At 37.6% G+C, this 23449-nt stretch overlaps 2 protein-coding genes across 2 annotated transcripts; both read left to right on the top strand.

Moving 5' to 3' along the window:
• Positions 1 to 3552: 3552 nt before the first annotated feature.
• LOC148703341 (uncharacterized) lies at positions 3553 to 8832 on the top strand. The gene is made up of 7 exons (XM_088721502.2): positions 3553 to 3797; positions 4989 to 5235; positions 5321 to 5442; positions 5523 to 5645; positions 5723 to 5839; positions 6357 to 6473; positions 7614 to 8832. Exons 4-7 carry the CDS (start codon positions 5616 to 5618, stop codon positions 7719 to 7721), a joined length of 372 nt encoding a protein of 123 aa, XP_088577628.1. The 5' UTR covers positions 3553 to 3797; positions 4989 to 5235; positions 5321 to 5442; positions 5523 to 5615; the 3' UTR covers positions 7722 to 8832.
• Positions 8833 to 11118: 2286 nt separating this feature from the next.
• LOC103721121 (Rubisco methyltransferase family protein) lies at positions 11119 to 20153 on the top strand. Its single transcript, XM_008811184.5, has 5 exons — positions 11119 to 11580; positions 13332 to 13498; positions 13613 to 13912; positions 17031 to 17294; positions 19552 to 20153. The coding sequence occupies exons 1-5, from the start codon at positions 11205 to 11207 to the stop codon at positions 19918 to 19920; spliced, it is 1476 nt and encodes a 491-aa protein (XP_008809406.4). The 5' UTR covers positions 11119 to 11204; the 3' UTR covers positions 19921 to 20153.
• The last annotated feature ends 3296 nt before the right edge of the window (positions 20154 to 23449 follow it).

Genomic DNA, 23449 nt, shown 5'->3' with positions numbered 1-23449 from the left:
AGAATCTACCACTTCTTAATTTCAAGTACTCTGTTACCACCTTTTTATATTTATCTTTTAGGAAGGGTGCCTTGTGTTCTCATTGAGAAACTAAATTCTTGCACTTATGCATTTTTAATTGGGCATAAGATGAGCAAACCAACCATTGATCACTAGTGGTTCGAAAACTATGGCAAGCATAGATCCCAGTTTGAGCTTGGCTCTGGAACTAATCCTCACTGAGACAATCAGGCAAATATTGAACTAACAAGTTGCTTGCAATCAACATGTTCAATTGATACCTTGATATACCATACGGGAGCCAGTTGATGTCTTCTCAGACAAACTATATGGAGATCAAGTCATTGCATTTCTTTCAGTTATGAACACAACATTGAGACGCAGGTCAGTTTTATTTGAAGAGATTGGTAATGAATGATACTTTTGGGGTAAAAAGATTAAAGCAGATATCTGTAAGCTTCTTGATCATACAAGAACAAAAAGATTATTCATTACTTGCAAAAATCAGGGAGAAAAAAATTCAATCCTTCTTTTTGCGTGCTCAGACTGCTTCACCCACAAACAAAATACAACAGGAGCTGCATGAGACCAGCTTATGGACTCATTTTGCACATCACTGCCTCTTCAGCTTGAGAAGCCAAGAAAAATCCAGATACTGGACTCATCACAACATTGAAGAACAATTTTTTTTGGCCAGCGAAGAAAGAATTACATAAAGCACAACTATAAAACAAGACAAATTCCTATAGTTTCCAACTAGAAAAGAGAAAAGAATCATAATGCTAGTCATTGACATTGATGTCTCTCTTCAGAACAAGGTTCCCAGAAGCATTCCTAGTGAAGAGCTTCTCCACCGATTCATCCCAGTTAGTTCTGCTGGATTTTGAGCTCCTGTGGGAGGTTGCCTCACCTTGGTTCTCAAAAGGTGAAGGGTTAGTGTTGGGGGAGTGCAGCTTCCCCCCCATAGTGTGTGAGAACCTCGTCATCAGAGGATTGCATGACGGCCGACCTTGGGCGGCCGACCCCGGAACATCCGACCCCGGAACATCCGACCCGAAGAGCCCCCGACCTCGGAAGTCCGCCCTCGTCGCCCACCTACTGCGGTTGTACCCTTCCGAAGTCTGGCCAGGGGCCATACCCTGCCACTGCCTCCAGCATTTAATACGCACGATCTCTGCAAACCCACGGCTTACTCAACAATTAATGCATATCTCCGGCTTACTTAACAATCAATGCATATCCTCGGCTCACTCAACAATCAATGCATATCCTCGGCTCACTCAACAATCAATGCATATCCTCGGCTCACTCAACAATTAATGCGTATTTCCGACTCACTCAACAATTAATGCGCGTGGCTCCTATTACCTACGGATCTTCAGCCCTCCACGGCAAATCGGCTCGGCAGCGTCCGGTCGGCCGTGACAACTCTCTGATCCCGGCCTCACCTCCGACATCAAGGCATTAATTCACTTGATCGCGCACCAACTCAAGCAACGTGCTAAGTCGTACGGCGACCTCGCCCTATCACATCACAGGTAATCCGACCCTTCTATAAAAATGGGACCCTTCCTTCCCAGAGGGGGTTGGACTCAGAAAACTTAGCAAGAATATATCTTCCTCCTCTCTTCTTTTTAAACAAAGCCTCCCCTCTGACTTAAGCATCGGAGGGCCGGCGCCGGAAATCCCGGCCACCGGTTTTTTGCAGGTCCCCTCCACGGAGGACGCCGCTTGCCGACAGATCGCCGCCTGACATTGTTCGCCGGAGCTCCTCCTCCTCAGCCGACGGCCGCCCCCGGGTCTAATTTCCAGCAACAGTTAGTGTCACCACAGGGTTGTTCTGTTGATGGCATGGCATGTCGAACATTCAAACTCACTCAGCTCTTTCCAAGGCATCCTTGTGCTCTCGTTCAAGACTCTGCTTCTTCTCCGTTTTTTGCTGCAGGGGTGGATTTGTGGCCACAGTATGTGAAATTTTTTTATAATGGGGTTAAAGAATGCGGAGATAGGGTTCGAACGCAGAACCTCTGTTCTGATATCAAGTTGAAATCACTACTTGTCCCAAGAATAGGATGAGATAGATTTATTTATATATTTTATATTTTCTTACAAAATCAACCACCATTGGGATCTATTCTGCAGTTTCTAGCATCAGTTCTAATACTACTTTCAAAGCCCAATGATATCACCAATACAGATAATGGTGAAGGCTTCACTTACATCCAAGGCCTTTTGTCATTCTCGTTCTATCCAAGAATTGCATGGTCAGATGTAGTATTACATGATAGAACAATATGTTCAAATCTTCCTTCTACTGGAATGGCAGTCCTTACCTCAGGAGGATATCTTCCACATCTGCCATAATAAACAGCATCAAAATTTTCCATCAATGCAAGTGTTTGCATGACTGAAAAAATTTCTCATTTTCTGTGCACAATAACAGAATCAGCACAGCATTGCTTATATTTTCTGTGGTATTTGTCTAGAATTCTCTACATTAGTTGGATTTCTCATCAGATTTTGCCAAACCTAAAATCATAATTAAACGAGAAAACCAAAAAACGACTAATATCCCTGTCACACTAATCAATGAACATCCCCTAGTCGGTATGGTGAGATTTTTTTTTTTCAGAAAAAAATAAAAAAGAAAACCAACACAGAGGCAAAAAAAAAGGAAAAAAATTGGTTAAGTGAACAAGAACAAGAATAAAAGAACAAAATTTGGTTAAATGAGGAAGCTTTTGATTGAAATGAAAAATAAAACGAGAAAAAGGAACTTTGATAATTGATCGAAATAGATGAGAAGAAATTATTTCAACTGGGCTGATGTCATATAATTAGAAATTCATAACTTTATCAAACATATTTTATGACTTTGTCAAGTGACATAAAATGATCCTCAGTGATAAAGATCAGCACAAAGTATAGCAACATATTCCTTTTGGTTCAGTCAAGTATTGTAACCTTAATTTTGGAGAGAGAAACAAACCCTACAAAGATGTTTCAGTAGTGGGAACATTAAGTAGATAAACAGGAATGTTATCAAATAGGTGAATAAAACTCCACAGAAGATTTAACTACCATAAATTGAAAGTGACCACAGATTTATCCTAACCTGTAAGCGTAAACAAGGAAAGTGAAAACATAGTTCAAGGTTGGACCAGATCAAATTTTGAGCAATACGAGCTTGCCAAATTTTAACGGGCTCAGGCTGACCTGAGTCACTAATTATACCAAAATGCAGCTCTTTATTAGATTGCATTTGCCATTTTTTCAGAGAAAAGTTGTCCCATCACATTTGTTCTTTTGCTAGTTCTCAACTTTAATCACCCTGTTAATCCGTTCAAAAGAATCACGGCATTAATATATGTGCATGAAATAGTGACGAAGCATTGAATATTCAAAGTCGTTGCTTATCTTATTTGAAGGCATGCAGGAAGTAAACGCTTTGGGGCCTAACATCATTCCTTTCTTTTTCTTGGCAATTCATCCTTCAATTATTTTCAACTCTGGCCATAGTTTAAGAGGTTGGAAACCTCTGGTAGCTTCAAAATACCAAAAGTAACCATTCAATCACATTTTTATGATATTCTTCACAATGTCCATTCAAGTCATTTGAAGGGTTGATTTGGTGAAGTCTTTCAACAATTTTGATCTGGTCTGGCTCGAAATACCTCGGCTGTTTCATGTAAGCCTATCCAATCCCCCAATAAAAGCTTCCCCTGAGGAAGAGTCACCTAAAGAGTTCCTTCTTTCCTTCTGAATTGAAAGGCTTCTCACAAAGACTTCCTTCGCAGGTCTTGATTCCCATCCTTCCTTTCAGCTCATGCTTAGTAACTTGTTTCTATTGCTAACATAGTGAAACATCCTATTAAATTTTGTAGAATTAGCCAAAAGTAATCAGAGCTCTATATCGGTGTTCATAGAGTTAATCCATGTTTCTTGTATTGTGGTTCATTTAGAAGTTTTAGGCTATCATGTTGATTGCAAGCATGCTTCAAAATGAGCAATGACAGCCAGACCAATTTTGGCGCTCGTATTCTTTTTTATTCTCGTATTTAGACATATTTGAGTATGAACTGATGAGGCATTTAGCTTTTTTTTTTTCTACTTTTCCTTTTCCTTTTCTTCTTTTTAAGAGATGAAAGGAGCATGTGAATCTAGCATACGTTATAGGATGCACCACCCAAGACTTGAATCAATGACCTCCTCTTCTTTGGAGGGTGTGACCATGAGGAGGCAAAGCTTAGTTCACATCAAATTGAAGAGCCTATAAGTGTTTCCTAAAGATTATTCTTATTCCTATCGTTGATGGGATAGATGCTAATTTGCCAAACATCTTTCTATTTCAATGAACACCAGCTTTATGCATGTGTGCTAGCTTTTGTAGCTTTAACTTATATCATATAGTCTATAGTTGAAGATGAATTACAAAGTCTTTCTCTTCGAGAGAAAGGTAGAGCGACATACCCAATATTTTAAATTAGCCGAGTGTGAATATAATCAGTGATACACCATGTCAAGACTTGAACACTGTAATTCCAATTGTTAGGTGGATAAGATTACTGAAAACATACACTATTCACGAAAGACAAAGATTTCAATATAATTAAACTTGACATCCTACGATTTAGATTTTTAGCTTTAGCTTATATCATGTATTTGTAGTTAAAGATGAATTACAGAGCTATTTTTCTTAGAAAGAAAGGGCGAGCAAGCTATCCAATATTTTAAACTAGCCAGGTCTGAATATATACAGTGATACACCACATCAAGACTAGAATACATTATCCACTTGTTAGTAAAAGGATGAGAACTTCTTCTACTAGCAATTGTTTTAAACTTTTTTTAGTATATGTTCTTATAATATGTCGATTTTTTTAAAAAAGAGAGAGTGAGGAAGATCTAACCTGCTTTCAAGCTACAGTATGTCCATTATTTTCTCTATTCCATGGAACATGACTTTTTCATTGGCTTAATTGATGTAGGTAATACTTTCAAGCTTGATTTTCCAAATTTTAGGTACAAATCATTTATTTGGATAAGGAGCAACAATTTTTTATGGGCAATCAGCAATCCCAATGGAAGAGGAGGGCTCAGAGCCCATTCTTTATTTCCTCTCCATGTGTCCCTCTTGGCTCTTCTCCTCCCTCTTCTCAAGCCCAACCTCTACTAGATCCTTATAGTCCTTTGGAAGCAAACTATCCACAATTGGCTAATTTTGCTCATGGAAAGGTAAAATGTCTCCATGCTCATGTTCCAAACAAGCATACACCGATCTCCCTCTCTCTTATCGTATGGAGTATCATTTGTCATTTAGATTGCTGAAGATCATAGAGGCAATATTGAAGCACTCAGCAAGAAAAATTTGGACCTTGAGAACAAAGTCATAGAACTGATGCAGAAGGTCAATGAACTACAATTGAGGCAACCAAAGAACTGGTATGTGTAAGATTCTACCTAGTTGCTCTTACTTAGCCATGACAATATCATTGTTATTGAAATCCAAATTTCTCTCATAGCATGTGAAAGACCATGAACCTGATATCCAAAAGATTCATGAGAAAACTTCCACCCTTGAATTGGAGATAAATAAATTGAAGGAGAGGGTCATCATGCTCGAAGTTTGTTCCATCAATGGTTCTGTGAGTCTGCAAACACCTAAGTTTGATTAACGGCTAGATATCCATCAATTGGAATGTTCATGCTTTGTCTTTCTCAGGTGGGGAATGGAATCAATGTAGCAACAACAGGTGAACAAAATTCTACAGTGGAAAGCAAGGCAAATCAGTTGCAGTCAGAGATCATGCCTTCACATTCCACAGCTGCAAATGGCACTGTATGTTACTTAAGTTTGATTTGTGCAATTAATAGATCTTTTTTTCGTTATTGTTGTCATCCCAAAATTTAAGAAAAAAGACAGTAAGTTTGATAATTTATCTTGTTATAAAAAGCTTGATCATTTACCTCTATGGACTAGTAAGCCATTTACAGACAAAGGCTGGCCATAAAATCATATTCACAAATTAATAAAAAGCGACAAACCTGCTACTCCAAAACATTTATGAATCGGCCTCACTACCATAACTGGAGATCAAGGATAGTCAATCGTCAAGAGAGAGTTCATCCATGATTTGACAACTCAACTAAGATGGAACGATTTCAATCTTAGATTAATGTATTTCGAAACCTAATATGAGATTCTAAAATCGAAACAAATTATCTCTCCGCCGATAAAATAAAAGGGTTTTTAGATTAGTCTGTGAAATCTTTTGTATTTATGCACCGATCCTTGTCCTTTTATATATACTTATAAACCCTTATGAAGTTATTTGTTTGTGCATTGTCCTTCTCAGGTGGAGAATGGAATCAATGTAGCAACGATGGGTGAACAAAGTTCTATTATGGAAAGCAAGGCAAATCAGTTGCAGTTGGAGATCATGCCTTCATGTTCCACAGCTACAAATGGCATTGTATGTTATTTAGGTTTGATTTACTCAATTAGTAGATTTTTTTTTTGTTATTGTTGTCATACTAAGTTTGATCATTTACCTTGTTACACATAGCTGGATCATTTTACCATGATAGACTAGTGATCTGATCGGAGAGAAGGAAGATTTTTCTCTACCCGTTCACTTAAATATTTGAAAAGAAATTTAAAAGAAGATGAAAGAATTGTTAAAGTAAGATTTAAGTCCCTTTTCTTTTATTAATGATCTAGACTTTGAGATACACAGCTTCTAGTGAAGTTCACTCTTGCACAATTCGAGTCATATTTTTTTTCCTAATTCTAACAGGATTCTTTTTCCTAAAATAAATATGATCAATAGAAATAAACTCGAAAAAGCTAAAATTTTTCAGAATATAGATTTTGACTTTTATCGCTTTGCCAGATTTTTTTCAGATTGGAAGATATGCCCAGTCAAAATATATCCGAAATGGAAACTTTCAATTTGACTGGTCTGTTTCAGGCCCAAACGATGGAATTTGGGCTTGATCGTTCGAAGCATCATGACATAGATTTTAAAAACTTATCTAATTTTTTTTAAAAAAATATATCATATTTCGAGGAACCTAGAGGAAGGTTAAGAGGTCAGCTATGGATGAGGGCTAGGAAGAAAAATATTTGGAAAACATGAAATTAACACCGTTTAGAGAATATATGTAGAATATTTGGTTATCATTTAGTAAATTGGAGGATTGTATAAATAATAGGTTTCGAGATCAGGTATTAAAAGACGAATATAGTACATACGAAGATTAATATGCAAGTATAGAAGATTTCATGAACTATATTTTCAAATAATGTTAAAATAGAATATATGATTAATAAATAATCCTCAGGGATATGAAAATTTGGGAAACAAATGTATTTTGAGAAAAGGATGGGCAAGCCCATGAAATTGTCTCATGTTGTCCATGAAACGAAGGTAAATGGATGTCCAAATCCATGAGATATTTCATTTTGTTTATTCATGAAGTGAAGGTCATATAACGGCTCCAATTTCAATGAAATACTTGTTCTTCTAGCTTTTCTTTGGGTACCTTGCACCTTTTACTGTCTTCATGTCCATCATTCTCATGGCATTTGGTTTTTGTGAATTCTTTTCCAGGAGGAAATTGAACGCCAGATATCAATCCGATTTGAGGAAGACTTGTCTGCTGGACTCATCATTGTCATATTTCTGATTTCCGTACTTATTGGGATGCTTATGAAATGAAGGGCATAAGTTTCTTCTTTTAAAGATAGATCGATGGTATAGATTTGTAATTAAAGAGGAAACATATATAAGTAGGTAAGGAAGGCCATACAGCCCTCTATAAGTAATCGAATTCCCTGCGTTGAATTGTTCCAGCGTTGCTTACGGACTTAAAAATTGATATAAGAGGACAGCATCTTTCCTTTTTTTTTTAATTTTTAATTTTTTATTTTTTTTACAACAGCTGCTCATCCTATTCTAGTATAGGTACAATCAGCAGAATCAAGAGCAATAATTTGACAAAACTGCAAAGGAAGGATATCTTGGTTGATCCATAGAACTCCTCCAGAGTGCTGTGCTACAAATGATGCAACTCAATCGACAGCTATATTTGCCTCCTTATACACATGCACCGCCTGAAAGTCGGTACAGTCTCTCACCATCCATCGGATGTCATCGAGTAGGAGACTCACATCTCTCCTTCACCCCTCCTCGCATAGCCAATCGATCACCGTGGTTGAGTTGATCTCAAGGATGATGCGCTCCGCCTTCAGCTGCCGTCTCGCGTAGGAGATACATTTTCATGCTGCCCTGAGCTCCGCCCCTAAAGTTGATAGTCCATATGTGCTTTGCCCGCCCGTAGCAATAACCTGTGAATCGTGACTTCTGATCACAAAACCCACTCTTGCTTTATCTTCATCGCCGGTCACACGACCATCAAAGTTCACCCTGAGATGGTCAGGGGCTGGGAGCTCTCAAGAAACAAAGACGAATGGACAACATCTTTCTCACTCTATCTGTGTGCGCGTGCGTGCGTAAAGGGAAGCTCCTCTGGATTCTTGGTAACCAAACAAAGCTTGAAGTCATCCTAGCGATAGCTATAACCTCTTTTCATTGGATTATATATAGTCTAGCAACAGCTCAAACACGATGTATATCGAATGAACGTAGCTCATTGAAATGATGGTCTTATTAAAGTCCATTAAGTTTGATGGACCATATAGGGATTTGTAGCCTGCTATGTAATTGGAGTTGGATGATGGACAAAGCTTGTTTAGAGGAATCTATATTTTAGGTTAATGTCTGTCTTTTCTTTTAAGACTTGTTTGGAAGATTGAGCTTGTTTAGAGAAAAAAGAAGATACCTTTTTTTTTTTTTTCCTCTATATAGGATTGAGGTTGGTCCACTCTAAAGCCTGTAATCTTTTGATTTTACTGTTTGTACTGGCTCAACCTACGAATCCTATAATATTTTCAACCTAAGTAGAAAATTCTAAATCTACTTACTAGTATGTTCCTGAAAAATTTAACATTACCAGGATTGTTTAGCATTTACATGTGGGTCCCAACTTTAGTCTTCGATAAATCCCTGTTATATATTTATACTTCAATATAAATTAGCAATAGTAATAGGGTTGCAAATGGGTCGGGTCAGGTCATGAGTGACTATTACCCAATCCGGTTTCTTGTTCGGATCCTAATTTTGGACCCAGACCCAACCCAATAGAAGATCAGGTCGGATTAGGTCGGGTCTATCGCTACAAGTTTTGACCCAACGGGTCATTCGGACCGGGTCAGAACTATGTATAACCCAAAAACTTCAAGTCTAGGTCGGGTCCGGTTCGGGTTTAGCCCATCCATGGCTTCAGAATTTGTTTGCACCCTCGCGGGCCCAAATAGTTTTACAGATTCGGGTCGGGTCGGTTCATATGATTGAAAATCCAAAATTATCTAAATTTCAAACGAGCCAAGTTGGGTTGGGTTTGGGTTCAATAAATCTAAACCCGACCTAGAAATGGAACGGGTCCAATTTTAAGACCCGATCTGGCCCCACAGGTCATCCAAAACGAGTCGGGTGGGATCTAAGCGAGTCGGGTGGGATCTAAGCGAGTCGGGTCGAGTCGGATCATGGGTCAACCCAACCCATTTGCAGCCTTAAATAGGAATGTGCAATGTACATGAAAAAGAAAATGGAAGATTGTGTTTTGTTTTTTTTTGTTGTTGTTGTTGATCGTTCTGAAACTCCTGCCTCGCTGGTTTTGTGTCGTCTAGATTTGAAAAGCTTCAATATTTTGATGGTCTGGGGCTGGACTTTGTTCCCTGTAGGCAAGCAAGGAGTAGCATGTCTCCATAACTCTGAGCGGGGAGCATATCTGAACACCCTGCCATTTCTCTCGTTCCATATGCAATGGTGACTAGGTAGTCCCATGCCCGTTTTGGGAGCGAGTTGGCTAGATGATCTCAGGGCTTGTTTGGTTTGCGGGAAGCATTTTTTCTCATAAGAATATGATTCCTGGAAAGCAGATTCCTAGGAAGAGGATGCCTAGGAAAGTACTTTTGGCATGTTTGGTTAACAATGGGAAAGTGATAAATTTTCAAAGTGCTTATGTTTGGTTGACCATCCACTCTCCTGGAAAAATTATGTATAATTTCTATTATACCCTTAATAAGAATTAGGTCTTTAATGCCTCTTTAATGCTTCTTTAATGCTGAAGAGCCTTTTTGAAAAAAAATAAAAATGGAGTGATTTCCGCCTTATGGGAAAGTAACTTTCTCATGTTTCTTATGGGAAAGAGTTTGCCATGAAATGTGGGAATCATATTTCCATAGGAATACAACTTTTCCGTTTCTCTCTTTTGAAAACTCCAACCAAACAAGAGGTATTTCATTAATTTTCCGTTGACCACACTTTTCCTTTTTTTTTTTTTCCGCGAATCAAATGAGCCCTGAGTAATCACTAGTTTGGAAGAGATGGCTTGTGGGCTCTTCCCCGCTACCACATAGCACGCAAAATGGTCGAGCTAGGAAAGCTTCTTTCTTCAAATTTTCTACTGTCTAAATATTGTTGTTGTAAGCCAAGCAGTTGAAGATTCCATCAAGTGCCGCCTCCTCTACTAGATCTACATCCACGCCTGTCGGACCAACTGGACCGGCATCTTGTACCCTAATTTGTTCCTAATGGGCATGAATGTGACGGTGCTGAGCCCGAAGTGTCGTCACTTGACGATCACATGATAATAATTTTCAACTGAGATAGGTGGCTAGACCATATTGCAACAAATAAAAAAAATATATAACTAAAATTTTTAAAAATTTAGAAGTCACTAAAATTTAGAGATGGATGGCTAGAACATATTTCTCATCCAAATTTGAACAGGTGTTACTATACTTTTTTTTAAAATTAAAATATATTGACATATGTGTTTTTGACCTTGATCAATATAATAATATAGGCAGATTAACAAAAAATTCATATTTTTTTTTGCTTAGGAACAAAAACTTCATATGATTGTTTTTCATAGTTAATGATCACAATAAAATCTATCAAAATGATAAATATATCATGTATTAGTTAACAAATTTCTCAAGCAATTATTAAATATGGTTTCAGGCGACATCCAGGGACCTACCGGTTTCATATCTTGGACCCAGATGGAGGCACAGCGACAGCCCTGCTACCCTCACATTATCTTCTTCGAAACCCACTCTCCCTCCACTACTAAAAATGGCGGCGTCGGCGGCCTCTAAGGTGCTAACCGCGACCGTCGACTTCGTGACCTCGTCGACATCCTCCCTCACCCACCGCCGCCAATTGACATCCTCCGCGCCGCCGGTGACAGCAGCGGCGCGCATCGTCCCCCACCCGCCGGACCTCGTCCGGTGGGTGCGGAGGGAGGGCGGCCTCCTCCACCCCAAGCTCAAAATAGCCGATCACCCCTACCACGGGCTCGGTGTCGTCGCCACCGACGACATCCCCCAACGGTCGGAGCTCGTCGTCCTCCCGAGCCACCTTCCCCTTCGATTACGCCGAGACCCCGAGCCCGATGGCGGTGGAGAGGGTCCTGATTCCGTCCTGAGCCAATTGGCTCGCCGAGTGCCTGGTAATTGGCTTTCCATCATAAGTTTTCTTCTTTGGGTTTTGATTTTTGTTGCTTGTTAAAGTATTTTGCTGAATCCAATCAAACGATAAGAAAATCTGAGAAAGAAAAAACTATTCTGGGAGTACATTAAGCATTTTCCGAAATACAAGGAAAAGAGAAGGAGCAGTTGCGAGTTCATTGCTTGAAATTTTAAGTTTTTGGTTGAGAAACAGTTGGGTTCGTTTAATCTATTTGTTTGTTTGTTTGTCTTACGCTCAGTGGGAAAAGAAAGACTTTTCCCCTGAGTCTTATGAGTTCATTGCTTGTTTTTCCTCCACCTTTGACAAGTGATGGGAATTTCTTGAAAAAATTGTTTTTTTAAGTTCTAAACTTCTTCTTCTTCTTTTGTACCATGTGTTTTTTCTCTTATCTAACTTGTTGAGATTAGGTAATGGCTGCCATATTTTTTTGATTTTGCTTGATATAGGAACTAAACCAAAGAATAGAGCCTACAAGATCCTCTCTAATATGATCATTATATTCTAGTATATAGGATATTCAATCTTATTCAAGCATCAAGCAACAACTAAAAGTGTAGTACCAAAAATAATTAACAGTCAGGCATTAGGATACATATGTAAAAAGTTTTAAAAGTTTTGTTATTTTCATGTGCATGCATGTATTTGGTTTATAAGATTCTAAACAAAATAACATATTATAATACCGATATGGTATCTAGTCTACTTTTCAAACTTGTATTGGTTCCTAGTATTTATTTCATTTGTACAATTTTTCAATGACTGTTAACAACATTTAGAAGTTTTAGACCATTAAAATTATAGATAATACATTCGAAGGTTGGAAACAATATAATATACTCCAAAATGACATTTGACATCGTTGATATATTTTTTTTTCCTATTTGTAAAAAGGTCAGCCAATAAGCTTCTGCCATTGCAGGATCTAGAGAGGGTCAGATACATGTTGCTGCAACCCCGTGTGGGGTGAGGCTCTTTTCGTGTTTTGAACTTGTAACACCTAAGTCATAATGAAGCAATTTTAATGTTGCACCAAGGCTTGCTCTCTTCTTTATTATTTTTATTAGTTATTTTTATTTAACATTTTTGTTTCAACTAAAACCTTGAACATGATTTGAAATCGCCGGACTGCTAAAATCCTTTATGCCAAAATTATTTTGCATGGTGAAATTGAAACCAAGTTTCTAACCTTGATCTATGAATCAAAATAAAGAGCAACCAAAAGGACTGGGGAGAAAACACAATAGATGGGATAAATACAATAACCTTTTTTCTTTCTAAGATGCCCTTCTTGAGGCTTGGCTTGTTCATTTTGATTACTAGATAAACTTAAGCAACTATGGATAAGCTTTTTCCAAACTTAGAGCCAAGTTTGAATATCTCTCTCATATGATAGAGGCAAGCCCAAATATTTGAAAATAACAGTATCTATGCAGGTGGACATGAACATCCCAGATGCTACATTATGCATCTGTTGTATGAAATCACCTGTTTCTCAGAGTTGAAAATAGACTTCGAAGAGCACCATAAGTTGTTCTCGAAGATCTCATATGGCTACTTCCTTATTAGATAGAAATGTGGTTGCAAGAAAGTTTTTTTCATTTGATAATGTGCTGGGCCTCATGCTGTCAGTCTTTGTGGCTCAATTTAGTCTGTGACATTCTATCTTGCAAATTAGGCTATATTGAGTTTTTAGTAAGGAGTAAATTGGACCCTGCGGGGAGCATGTGACAGAGGAATTATGGGCTATGAGATTGGGCTTGAGGCTTCTTCAAGAAAGGGCAATGGTTGGTTCCTTTTGGTGGCCGTATATCAGCAATTTACCAGAAGCTTTCAATGTTCCAATTTTCTTTTCCAGGGAAGACATAAAGAACCTGCAATATGCTCCTCTTCTTCACCAGGTTGTTGAAATCTTAAATTAGTTACTTTCTTTCGGATGCTGTTTTTGTGCAGGAATCCAAGCCAAGATCTTGAGTTGATTTATTTATTACAATCATGATTAAATACTGTTTCAGGTAAATAAGAGATGTCGCTTTCTTCTTGAGTTTGAGAAAGAAATTAAGCTTATGCTTGAGGATGTTGCTTTGAAAGATCATCCTTTTGGAGGTCAAGATGTAAATGCATCTTCACTTGGCTGGGCCTTGTCGGCAGTTTCTTCTAGAGCCTTCCGTTTGCATGGTGAGATCCTTCCTAATGGAAAAAATGCTGACATACCTATGCTGCTCCCACTCATAGATATGTGCAACCACAGCTTTCAACCAAATGCTCGAATTGTTCAGGAACAAGATCTAGACAGCCCAAATATGTCATTAAAGGTAAGTTCTTCAAACATAGTCTACCCTACAAAAGTATTGCTGTTTTATGGTTTTATGGGTCGAAATTGCTACTTTGAATCCAAATTTCAGAATACCACATATCAACCTTGTCTCAACCATGCATGTGTATGGTACAGTCTATACCATGTGAAGTGCTAGCAAAGTGTGTCGATCCATATGCTTTGAGATTCCTGATACACCTTTGATGCAGCTTATTTTGGCGTTCATTTTTTGTTTTTCTTATTCTTTGTTGTCATCTTGATATTTTTCTTTGCAAGAAATATGGTATAGGTATTGCTTTGGGTACCCTAGTCATGGTTTGTTTGGATGTCTCCAGAAGTTTATATGTTGTTAGCTTACTGAATAACATTATGTGACATGCAATTAAAAATGTATTGAAAACAAATATGTGCTATTATTGACAAGTGAAATGCAATCAGGTCAATAGACTTCTTTGAATTAATGGATATTATGTTTTCAATTTGATGAATTCTGAGAAATCATTTTCTTCGAACATATAACATTCATCCTTAGAGGAAGGGCGAAGCAAGGGGGACAACGAGTAGGAGAAATGGAAGTTTGGGCTCTTCTTCCTGTCGAGCCTTCTAGGCTCTTGAAGATCAGAAAGATTGAGTTGATGACCGAACCGATTTAATGGGTTAAAGATGTGAAAAAAACTCTTTGTTTTTCTCATCATCTTCAAACTCCCAAAATCCAAGCAAGGATTAAAGAAGTTCGATACAAGACCATCTTTAAGTTGATGAATCTTACTAGTTTGAATTTCTTGGAAATCATTGAATTAATATTAATAGTTGAAATCATTTCCTATGGTTGATTTTCTGTTTCATCAAATCCAAAAACACATCAAGAATGTATCTTGCAATCAACTAATTTTCCTTGATTTTAATCTTGTTTCCATTCTAATCATAGCCTTTAGATCTTCCAATAATAAAATCCCAGCATTATTTTTCATTAAAAACTAAAAAGTCAATTTTCAAACAATAGAAAAAGGGTGCTGTGGGTTTACCAAGCTAGAATGCTTTTCTAGCCCAAAATCTGATGTTTGTTGCTTAATCCTGCAGAAATTGCATCCAAAGGACTGCTGGCTTCTTCCTATATTTGTTCTTACCTTAAAATGATGGAAAACAAGGAGTTGTTATTACTATTGTTATTTATTTTTATTATTATTTGGGAGATAGGATAGTAGAAAGGCTAGTGGAAATCCAGTTGTTGTTACTATTATTATTTATTATTATTATTATGTGAGAATTATGATGGTAGAAATTCCAGTTGAAATCCGGGTGAGGGTGGGACACAAACCCTAAGCCAGTTCCTTGGTACCAATTTCCAAAGATTTTATCCACTGCTCTAGTTTGCACCCTCACCAAGTAGTACTTGGTGGTAGCACTCGGTTCGACATCTGGTTGGGTCAATATGGCTCGATTGGGGCTTGATATGCCTTGAGTCGGGTTGGCTTGCCACCAGTTTTCAAGATGGGTATACAGGCCCCCTCCCTCCAGTATTGGCTTTGGGCTGATATGTTATGCATCAGCTTTGGGCTTGTACGATATGCACCAACTAGTCTAAACCTGCTATGAGCAGAATTTTAAACCTTTCTAGAATAACTTGTCAATGTCACTTTGAGATCAATCTTTTCTATTATGGTCTCATTCTTTCAGTGCCTAGTTTTTAGAAACTTTTATAATTTGATGATACTTATGATTTTGTTTCTTTGCCATTGCATGCATTGTTTAATTATGAAAATAGTCTCTCTGCATGTGGGGGTAAGGTTGAGTACATTTGACCTTCCCCATACTCTGCAATGGTGGGAGCCTCTTGCACTGTGCTGTCTTTTTTTTATTATTGCATTGTTTAACTTTGTATAATGAATAGCCTTTGTACTTGATTAATAGAGTTACCATGTTTTTGTAAAGTTCACATCCACTCAAGACTCTCTGCTACAGATGTGACATAGCTCAATAACCTTAAGATTAGTTTTGTCCAAATTAATGTTGGTGATTCAACAATCAGCAGAGTTTTCCCCTTTGTATTTGCTAACCTAGATATTCAGTGAATGGATTTCTGCTTTCTATATGTATGAGCGCATGCGAGAGAGAAAAGGGAGGGGGTAAGACCCCACTACTAGCTTTTGACCAACATCCTAATGGTGTAAAATGCATATGATCTGTGACGATGACAATTTTAAAAGTGAAAAAAGAAATCAATTATTCTAGAAGTTTCTTGCCTATACATCTTTTGTCACTATATGTACAATTACTAATGTGAAGGGAAGACTTGCTAATTTGATTCTAAAGTATTTTAGAATTCCTAGAACATGTCAAATGGTGTAGTTTTTCTATTTATATGACCCACTATATGTTTTGGCTTTTAGTTCTACTTGTATAGTTTATTTTGTTTTAAATTGACGTTCATGTAAGGATTCCCCCAAAATATTTGATTGAAGTTTTTGATACTTCTGGTAATGTAAAATTATCTGGAATCTTAATTTCAGATGGTCACCATGTAGTTTTTGATAGAGTTGTGGCTCAAACTCTGACGATAGCACTGTAGCTTATCTCTCTTAATACAACTCTTTTGTGGATGATGGCATGTGTGAGTGATCCAAAGTTCACTTTTCCCAGATGCTATTAGTGTGGGGCACCAATGACAAAGAAAGTGAAATGACCCAGAAATGAAATCTGTTTTTTGTATTTTATATTTTGTTTTTGTATGTAGCATTGTTTAAACCCTTTGCTAAAAAAACATCTGCAGTGGCCAAAATGATAGAAAATCTTTTTTTTGCAATGGGGTCTTACCACTAGAAGTGAAACATGTAATTGTTGTGCCACCTTATTGAATTGGTAAAAGTGAATATGTTCCCTAGGTTCATGCTATTATGTCCTTTTGCATACAGCTTTACAAATTACTATGTAAGGATGCAAATATTGCATCTGTATCTCTACCCAGATATTTTTTTTTGGAGACACTCATGGATGATGCCAAAATAAATATTGAGATTGTGTTTTTAACCTTCCTTAAATTATGGAAGAGTTCCATGAATATTGAACACAATTTAACATTTCCCTGGAGTTGAATAATTGATTTGCAACATGCACAGGTTGTAGCAGAAACACCCATTGAGCAAGATACTCCAGTAATGCTGAACTATGGTTGTTTAAGCAATGACCTTTTCCTTCTTGATTATGGGTTTGTGATTCCATCAAATCCATTTGACTATGTTGAACTAAAGTATGATGGAACTCTTCTTGATGCTGCTAGTATGGCTGCTGGAGTTTCAACCCCCAGCTTTTTATCTCCCAAACATTGGCAGGAGGAGATTTTATCCCAGTTAAATTTACAGGGAGATCAGGCTCTGCTCAAGGTTTGCTACTAAACTATTAATTCTGCTTAATCAAATTGGTTTAATTGAAATAGATCCATAATACTTAATATCATGCAACTTTATTATTTCTTTTCCCTTTACTTGCAAATGTGTGTGTATTCAAACAGCTCTTGTGAACAATAATATGAATCTAACTACTAATGTGTAATGTGTGTGTCTATGTGTGTGATTGGTTATGATTCAAACAGTTCTTTTGAACAATGATATGAATCTGTGCTACTAATGATATGAATCTGGACTTCTGATGTGTAATGTGTGTGTGTGTTTGTGCGCATGTGTGTAAAGCTTTGATTCAAATAGTTCTGTTGAACAATGTTATGAATATGGGGTGCCAATATCACAGATGTGTGTATGGTTATGGTTTAAATCATGGTCTACCGTACCGTACAGGAAGAAAATCAGTACGAAACTTAATTTTAAGTCGGTACAAGCTCCGTACCGAGGCGTACTGCCTTGTACTGAGGCATACCGCCCTGGACCACCCTATACCGAGGTATGTACTGGTCCGTAACGAGGTGTATCGATCTGTATTGAGGCATACTGAGATAAAAATTGAGAACAATAGTTAGAAAGCTATTTTGGTATGAGGATGTACCGTACTGTACCTAATCGATATGGTTCTAATATAGTACCCAGTACGAAAATTGCGGTTCTTGGTTCAAACAGTTTTGTTGAACAATGATATGAATATAAGGTACTAATATTGTAAATCTGCCTTTAACTAGAGCTTTTTGGTTGGCAACTCATGCAGTACTTAGAGCTAGGACTACTGGATGTTGGGCCAAAAACATGGATTGAAACATGCTGTAGGGAACAAGAGGAGGAAATACAACTTGAGTATAACTAATTATATCTCCTTCATGCCTAGGAGATTTACATTATGCATTTATTCACTTTAATGTTGTCACATTCCTAGAAAGCATGTAAAATACTTGTTCAAAACAATTTCCTAGTAATTTTGGAAATCAATAGAGAAATGCTTGAGAACCAATTTACGGAATAGACATCATGCAACAAGTAATAAATATAATATTTATCTCATCCCTGAATTAAAGTATTTTTTTCTTTGACTCCTTTTGATGTCATGATGATGGAAAAGGCTGTTCCAAATTGGTTATATGTTCTGATTTTGGTAGTGATGCTCTAACCGTATATGCTATACCTTGGTTCCTCTACACTAAAACTTAAAAACACTCAAAAACTCCTTATCTAAACCCATGCTCAGTCTTTGACTCTTGATATTCTGAATCGATAATGACTGAAGTACAAAAAATTAAAGTTGGAAATAGTGGGGCAGCTTGACATTAGCATTCAAATTTCTCATGTCCCAAATAACTAGTAACAAATTGCAAAAATATCCTGCATCAACAACTCAGAGAAACTGCAGAATTTCTTATTACTGTGAGACTTTCGTCATGACATCTCCGTTCCAGCTTGTATCAACCAATTTAAGTTGACCAATTGATCAATTGGCTTGACTAGCAACACTTTTGTTAAAATTAACAAATGAAGGACGGCCTGTTCTATCTTTTATTTTTTCTTTAAGATAAAGATCTTTCAGTGCTATAAGCATAGAAAACTCTCAGAAAACACTGATTCCCTGTCCTAACTTTTATTTTTTCTTTAAGATAAATAACTTTCAGTACTATAAGCATAGAAAACTCTCAGAAAACACTGATTCTCATCGATTGAGCTCTCATGTATTCACCTCCTCTTCTGTACCATGATGTACATACCTAATCTTGCAGATGGGAGAGCGAATTAGGCGTACCATTATTTGCTGCCCTTGAAGACTTGAGAACTATAACAATCCAGGCTGTGAATATGACTGTTAGTACGAAGAAAGTTTCTTGCTAGTAAGAAGTATTGAAGCTGAGGACTTATTTGTTAGGGATTGATGGAAAGGTTGTAGGTTTGTATAGTAGCTTAGAGAAACAGAATATGCTAAATTCTTAAATAACACAATTAAATTGACTTCTGCCTCCTAATTACAAGCTCACCTTTCATGTTCTTCCTAAGAATTATCTATTCCTTCATACCATCTTGAATGGTAATCAGAAAGCAGCCTTCATTTTATTGTCCACATACCTGTGGGCTTGCGCCTGTTTGCTGGTTGTTATAAATGTTTAACATTTGAATATCTTCTTAAGCAACCACAGTGTTGCTTTGCAAAATCAATGTGCATCATTTGGTTTCTGAAAGTTTTCTCTGTAAAATCTCTTTTGTTTCCTTTCAGGTAAGCTTGGGGGGTCCTGAATTGGTAGATGGCCGCTTATTAGCTGCCCTACGAGTACTTCTCTCAAATGACGAGGAAACAGCACAAAGGCACGATTTGAACACTCTAATGTCATTATCAGAGGAAGCTCCTTTAGGAGTGCCCATTGAAGTGGCTGCTCTCCGAACTGTTATTGCCCTATCTGTCATTGCACTCGAGCACTTCCCGACAAAGATAATGGAGGATGAATCCATTTTGAAAGGAAATGTTTCCAGTTCAAAAGAACTGGCCATCCAATTTAGGATGCAAAAGAAGTTGATGATCAAAGATGTGATGCGCAAGCTTACTCAAAGAGTCAAGATGCTATCAGAGGAAAAGTCCACTGCCTAAAGTTAGTGTGTTTGTTCTGTTACTGGCTTTATTCAATTTTTTTTAATATGAATGCCCCAAGTTATACATTGGCTCATTGGATCATCAAACTCTTCTTTTTCAGAAACCTACCATGACATTATTTTTTTTTCTGTAATTGTTTCTTCCCATGTTAACTTGGGCAGTTCTTTCATTACAAGCAGCAAACAATAGACATGCTTTCAAGGATTATGCTATTCTACCTTTAGTTCTTCTGTCCAACTCTTAGACATCATTTAAAGATATTGGATTCAAGTGATGGATCATTGTCTCACTCAGAAATATAGAGTTTGAGATGTAAAAGCTCCAGAAAAACTTTGGAAATTGTTGGATCTATGGGAACACTGCAATAGGCTGTCATCAGAAGTGCGTCAGTTTTCTGATGAATGGCAATTTAACAAAAGCAGGAGTCTGGTAACCAAATTTTGTTCTTTTCAACTCTTTCTCAGGAAATTAAGCTCTCCAGATATGACGTCAATAGAGGCGTGCCACTTCTTATCTATTTCTTATCTTTTGTGGTTGGTAGTATTGTATGTAGTACGAGGTTCAGATATGTATGGCTTGATCCAAGACTGTAACTTCCTCCTCTTGACATGCCTAACCAATTTTGGTCATACGCTGTTATTATATTTTCAGAATCAGAAGGAAACTGGAAAGCTTTCCCTTTTTTTGTTAAACAAGGGAACTGGAAAAGTTGCATGGTAATCTAATAAGTCTCATTGTTATGTTTCAGAAATCTGGATAAATAGAGGGCAAATGTTACAGCTCCGGAGACATCAATTTGAAATAAGGATGACTGCTCTTTTGAGATTTTTCTTTTTTCCCTGAGAAAGGATAACTTTTGTGTGCAGTTCAGAATTTAATCTTCTCTCCTCAGAAGTAAAGAACATCAAAACATATCAAGGGATCAAATGAAAGCAAGAAAACCAAGATGGCACATATTCACATAGTCTGGAACAAAACTATAAGTAAATTAAGAAGAAAAAAGCCTAGAAAGAGATCATGATAGACGTCAACTCCCATGAGACGTAATCTCTGTAATCATCATACTTTTCTTTACAGCCTAAGTACGCAGTCATGCGAAGGCACTATATGAACCCCTACAAATTTACAGGAAAAGAGAGAACAAACTATAGATGAAAAATCTTCTTCCACTGCTAATCTTCTCCCATGAAAGCTTTCAATATGTTCAATCCTACTCACTCTCCAACGGCGATCGCTCGGCCTGCTCGCCCTAAGGGCGACCTTGAGAGCTGCCTTGTGAGGTCCCGAAAGACGGGTCTCATCTCGAGAACCCGAGGCTGCAGCTGGTCCTCGATCTTCTCATCCTCTTGCATGATCCTCCTCACTTGGCTGTGGATTGGAACATGGTATCCCTTCCTCAAGCTCTCCTTTTCACCTCTCATGTTTTGCTCCATGTTCTCCATTCCAAGAGAGCCAAGAGAAAAGAATACTATCATGCCAAGGCCACCTTCTCCCAATCTTCTTTGGGTCTCCTATATATTTGCCAGACAAAGGCCAGGGGGAGGTGGGGCATGATTTGCATGTGAGGACCAGGCAGGAAGGGAAGGTGGGTGGGAAATATCTTTATACTTTGATCAGTTGGAGGCGTCTACTTTTGAACCGTTGGGGAAAGGAATAGTGCGGCTCAACTGTCATTGATTAAAGAAAAGCCATATACTTTAATTTGCTATCAAATTAGTTAATGAACCCTCAATGAATGGGAAGATTTGAGTTTAAAGTAAATGCACAAACTAGAGCTTGTGTGCACCCATGGAAACTCATTTGGAAGAGAGTCAGTGAATTAGATAATATGACCATTGATCTAAAAACTACTTAATGGATATAAAGAGAAATCCAATGCGCATCTCATTCAACTTTTATGCTTCATAAAATTTAAGATTTTCTCTCTCTTAGAAATACAGGTTTGAGTAATTCTCAACTTGGACCTTTTAGTGGAGGAATTCAATCTGGGATGAATTGGACTATGGATTCTTTGACATCTGGCTGCATGGGAGGGGTTATTGGAATAGGCAGTTTTGTGGGTCAATGCATTGAACATTTCTTGGTTTTGCTTCAGGGGCTTCAGGAATGCGACACATATGGCATTCAAACGCCGGGGTTGGTGTGCCAGATGACCAAACATTTGTCCTGATCCTTGGCAAGGGGAAGACGCTTTTTATTTGGGTGATGTCATGAGATCTTTTATGGCTATCAACTAGTAAATGAGAGAGAGACTAAATAGCATATGGCAGGAAAACAATCAAAGATCTGCATAGCAAGTAAAGTATAAGATGGAAGTAGTTTGGACAACGTAGGATGAAGGATGGAAGCTAATAGTCTAACAAAGACTTGATAAATTGGGTGGTCTTTCCTCCTCTTTGCATCAAAAATAAGGAAAAAAAAATCACAATTAACCTCTCAATCTCTTGAGCTTATACGTCCAGAGTTTTTCAGTGAAGAAGCTAATCAATTGTGAGCGAAGTTGTGAGGTGATATGTGATGGAATATTGACCCAGGGCTATCGAGAATGTTGCGCTCATGCAAGAGTATGATCTTAGCACAAGAGCACATTATCATTGCATGAGTAAAAGCATGGGTGGCTGTAATCTGTTTGATTATATTTTTTTCCAAGATTTGTGTAACTTGATAAATTTGATTTTAGCTTCTAAGCTTCTACTATTATCTTCTTTCAAGTAGAGACCAAACTGAAGGAGAAAAGTCGATACATTGTAAATCAACTTTGCTAATATGTGCTAGAAATATTTCTTCTTGATATGTCAAATACTCTTATTTTGGAGCAATGTCAAATATGAATATTTTGTAAATGATTATCTTATTTTTTTTCCCTTGAGTATTTTACCCTTTTGACTTCCAACTATGAAACATGAGTGTGCCTGAGTTGTGTTAACTGTTAATTTTGATCTCTGGATAAATGTGCTACATAAAGAAGATTTTTATAAAACCAAATGTTTAGTAAAGTATACATAAGGGGGTCATTTAAAAAATATTCTGGCTTCCAACCTATAATTCTGAATTGCAATTTTAAGCATTGGAAGAAAAATTTTCAACTTAAAATTTTAAGTTAAAATAGTAATATTACTAACTGAGCCATTAAAAGTAAAACCCCAAAAAAGTAGTCCTCACAATTCAATGAAATTCTATTTCAAATAACAAAGGAGCAAGAAAAGACCAAAACCAATTCATGTAATTTATACTAGTTAGCTGCATACGGAAATGGAGCCCCATACCAACAAGGCACTTGTGCTTATAATAAACATTCAAACCGTGCTTTCCGCATCTTTGCCAGCATTTGCAATTTTAGAAGACACATGTTTTGGTACCTTATTTAATGTATGTGTTGCTGGAAATTGGACCCGGGGGTGACCACTTGGCTGAGAAGGAGGAGCTTCGGTGCGGGTGGTACGTCGGCGGGCTGCGTCCTCCGGAGGACCTGCAAGAAGCCAGTGGCCGGAGTTTCCGGCGCTGGTCCTCCGATGCTTAAGTCAGA

The sequence above is a fragment of the Phoenix dactylifera genome, chromosome 5 (assembly GCF_051530095.1).
Source record: "Phoenix dactylifera cultivar Ajwa chromosome 5, Ajwa_hap1_PhDact_Kaust_v1.1, whole genome shotgun sequence".
Classification (NCBI taxonomy): Eukaryota; Viridiplantae; Streptophyta; class Magnoliopsida; order Arecales; family Arecaceae; genus Phoenix; species Phoenix dactylifera.
Note: the sequence above shows the minus strand (reverse complement) of the source record. Positions and strands in the feature narration are given on the sequence as shown.

Excerpts from the sequence above, each read along its gene's own strand:
- LOC148703341 (XM_088721502.2), top strand. The coding sequence starts at position 5,616 with ATGCTCGAAGTTTGTTCCATCAATGGTTCT. Across the intron at positions 5,646-5,722 it reads TTTGTTCCATCAATGGTTCT|GTGGGGAATGGAATCAATGT; the intron begins GTGAGTCTGCAA and ends TGTCTTTCTCAG. Across the intron at positions 6,474-7,613 it reads CCACAGCTACAAATGGCATT|GAGGAAATTGAACGCCAGAT; the intron begins GTATGTTATTTA and ends ATTCTTTTCCAG.
- LOC103721121 (XM_008811184.5), top strand. The coding sequence starts at position 11,205 with ATGGCGGCGTCGGCGGCCTCTAAGGTGCTAACCGCGACCGTCGACTTC. Across the intron at positions 11,581-13,331 it reads ATTGGCTCGCCGAGTGCCTG|AGGAATTATGGGCTATGAGA; the intron begins GTAATTGGCTTT and ends AGCATGTGACAG. Across the intron at positions 13,499-13,612 it reads ATGCTCCTCTTCTTCACCAG|GTAAATAAGAGATGTCGCTT; the intron begins GTTGTTGAAATC and ends ATACTGTTTCAG.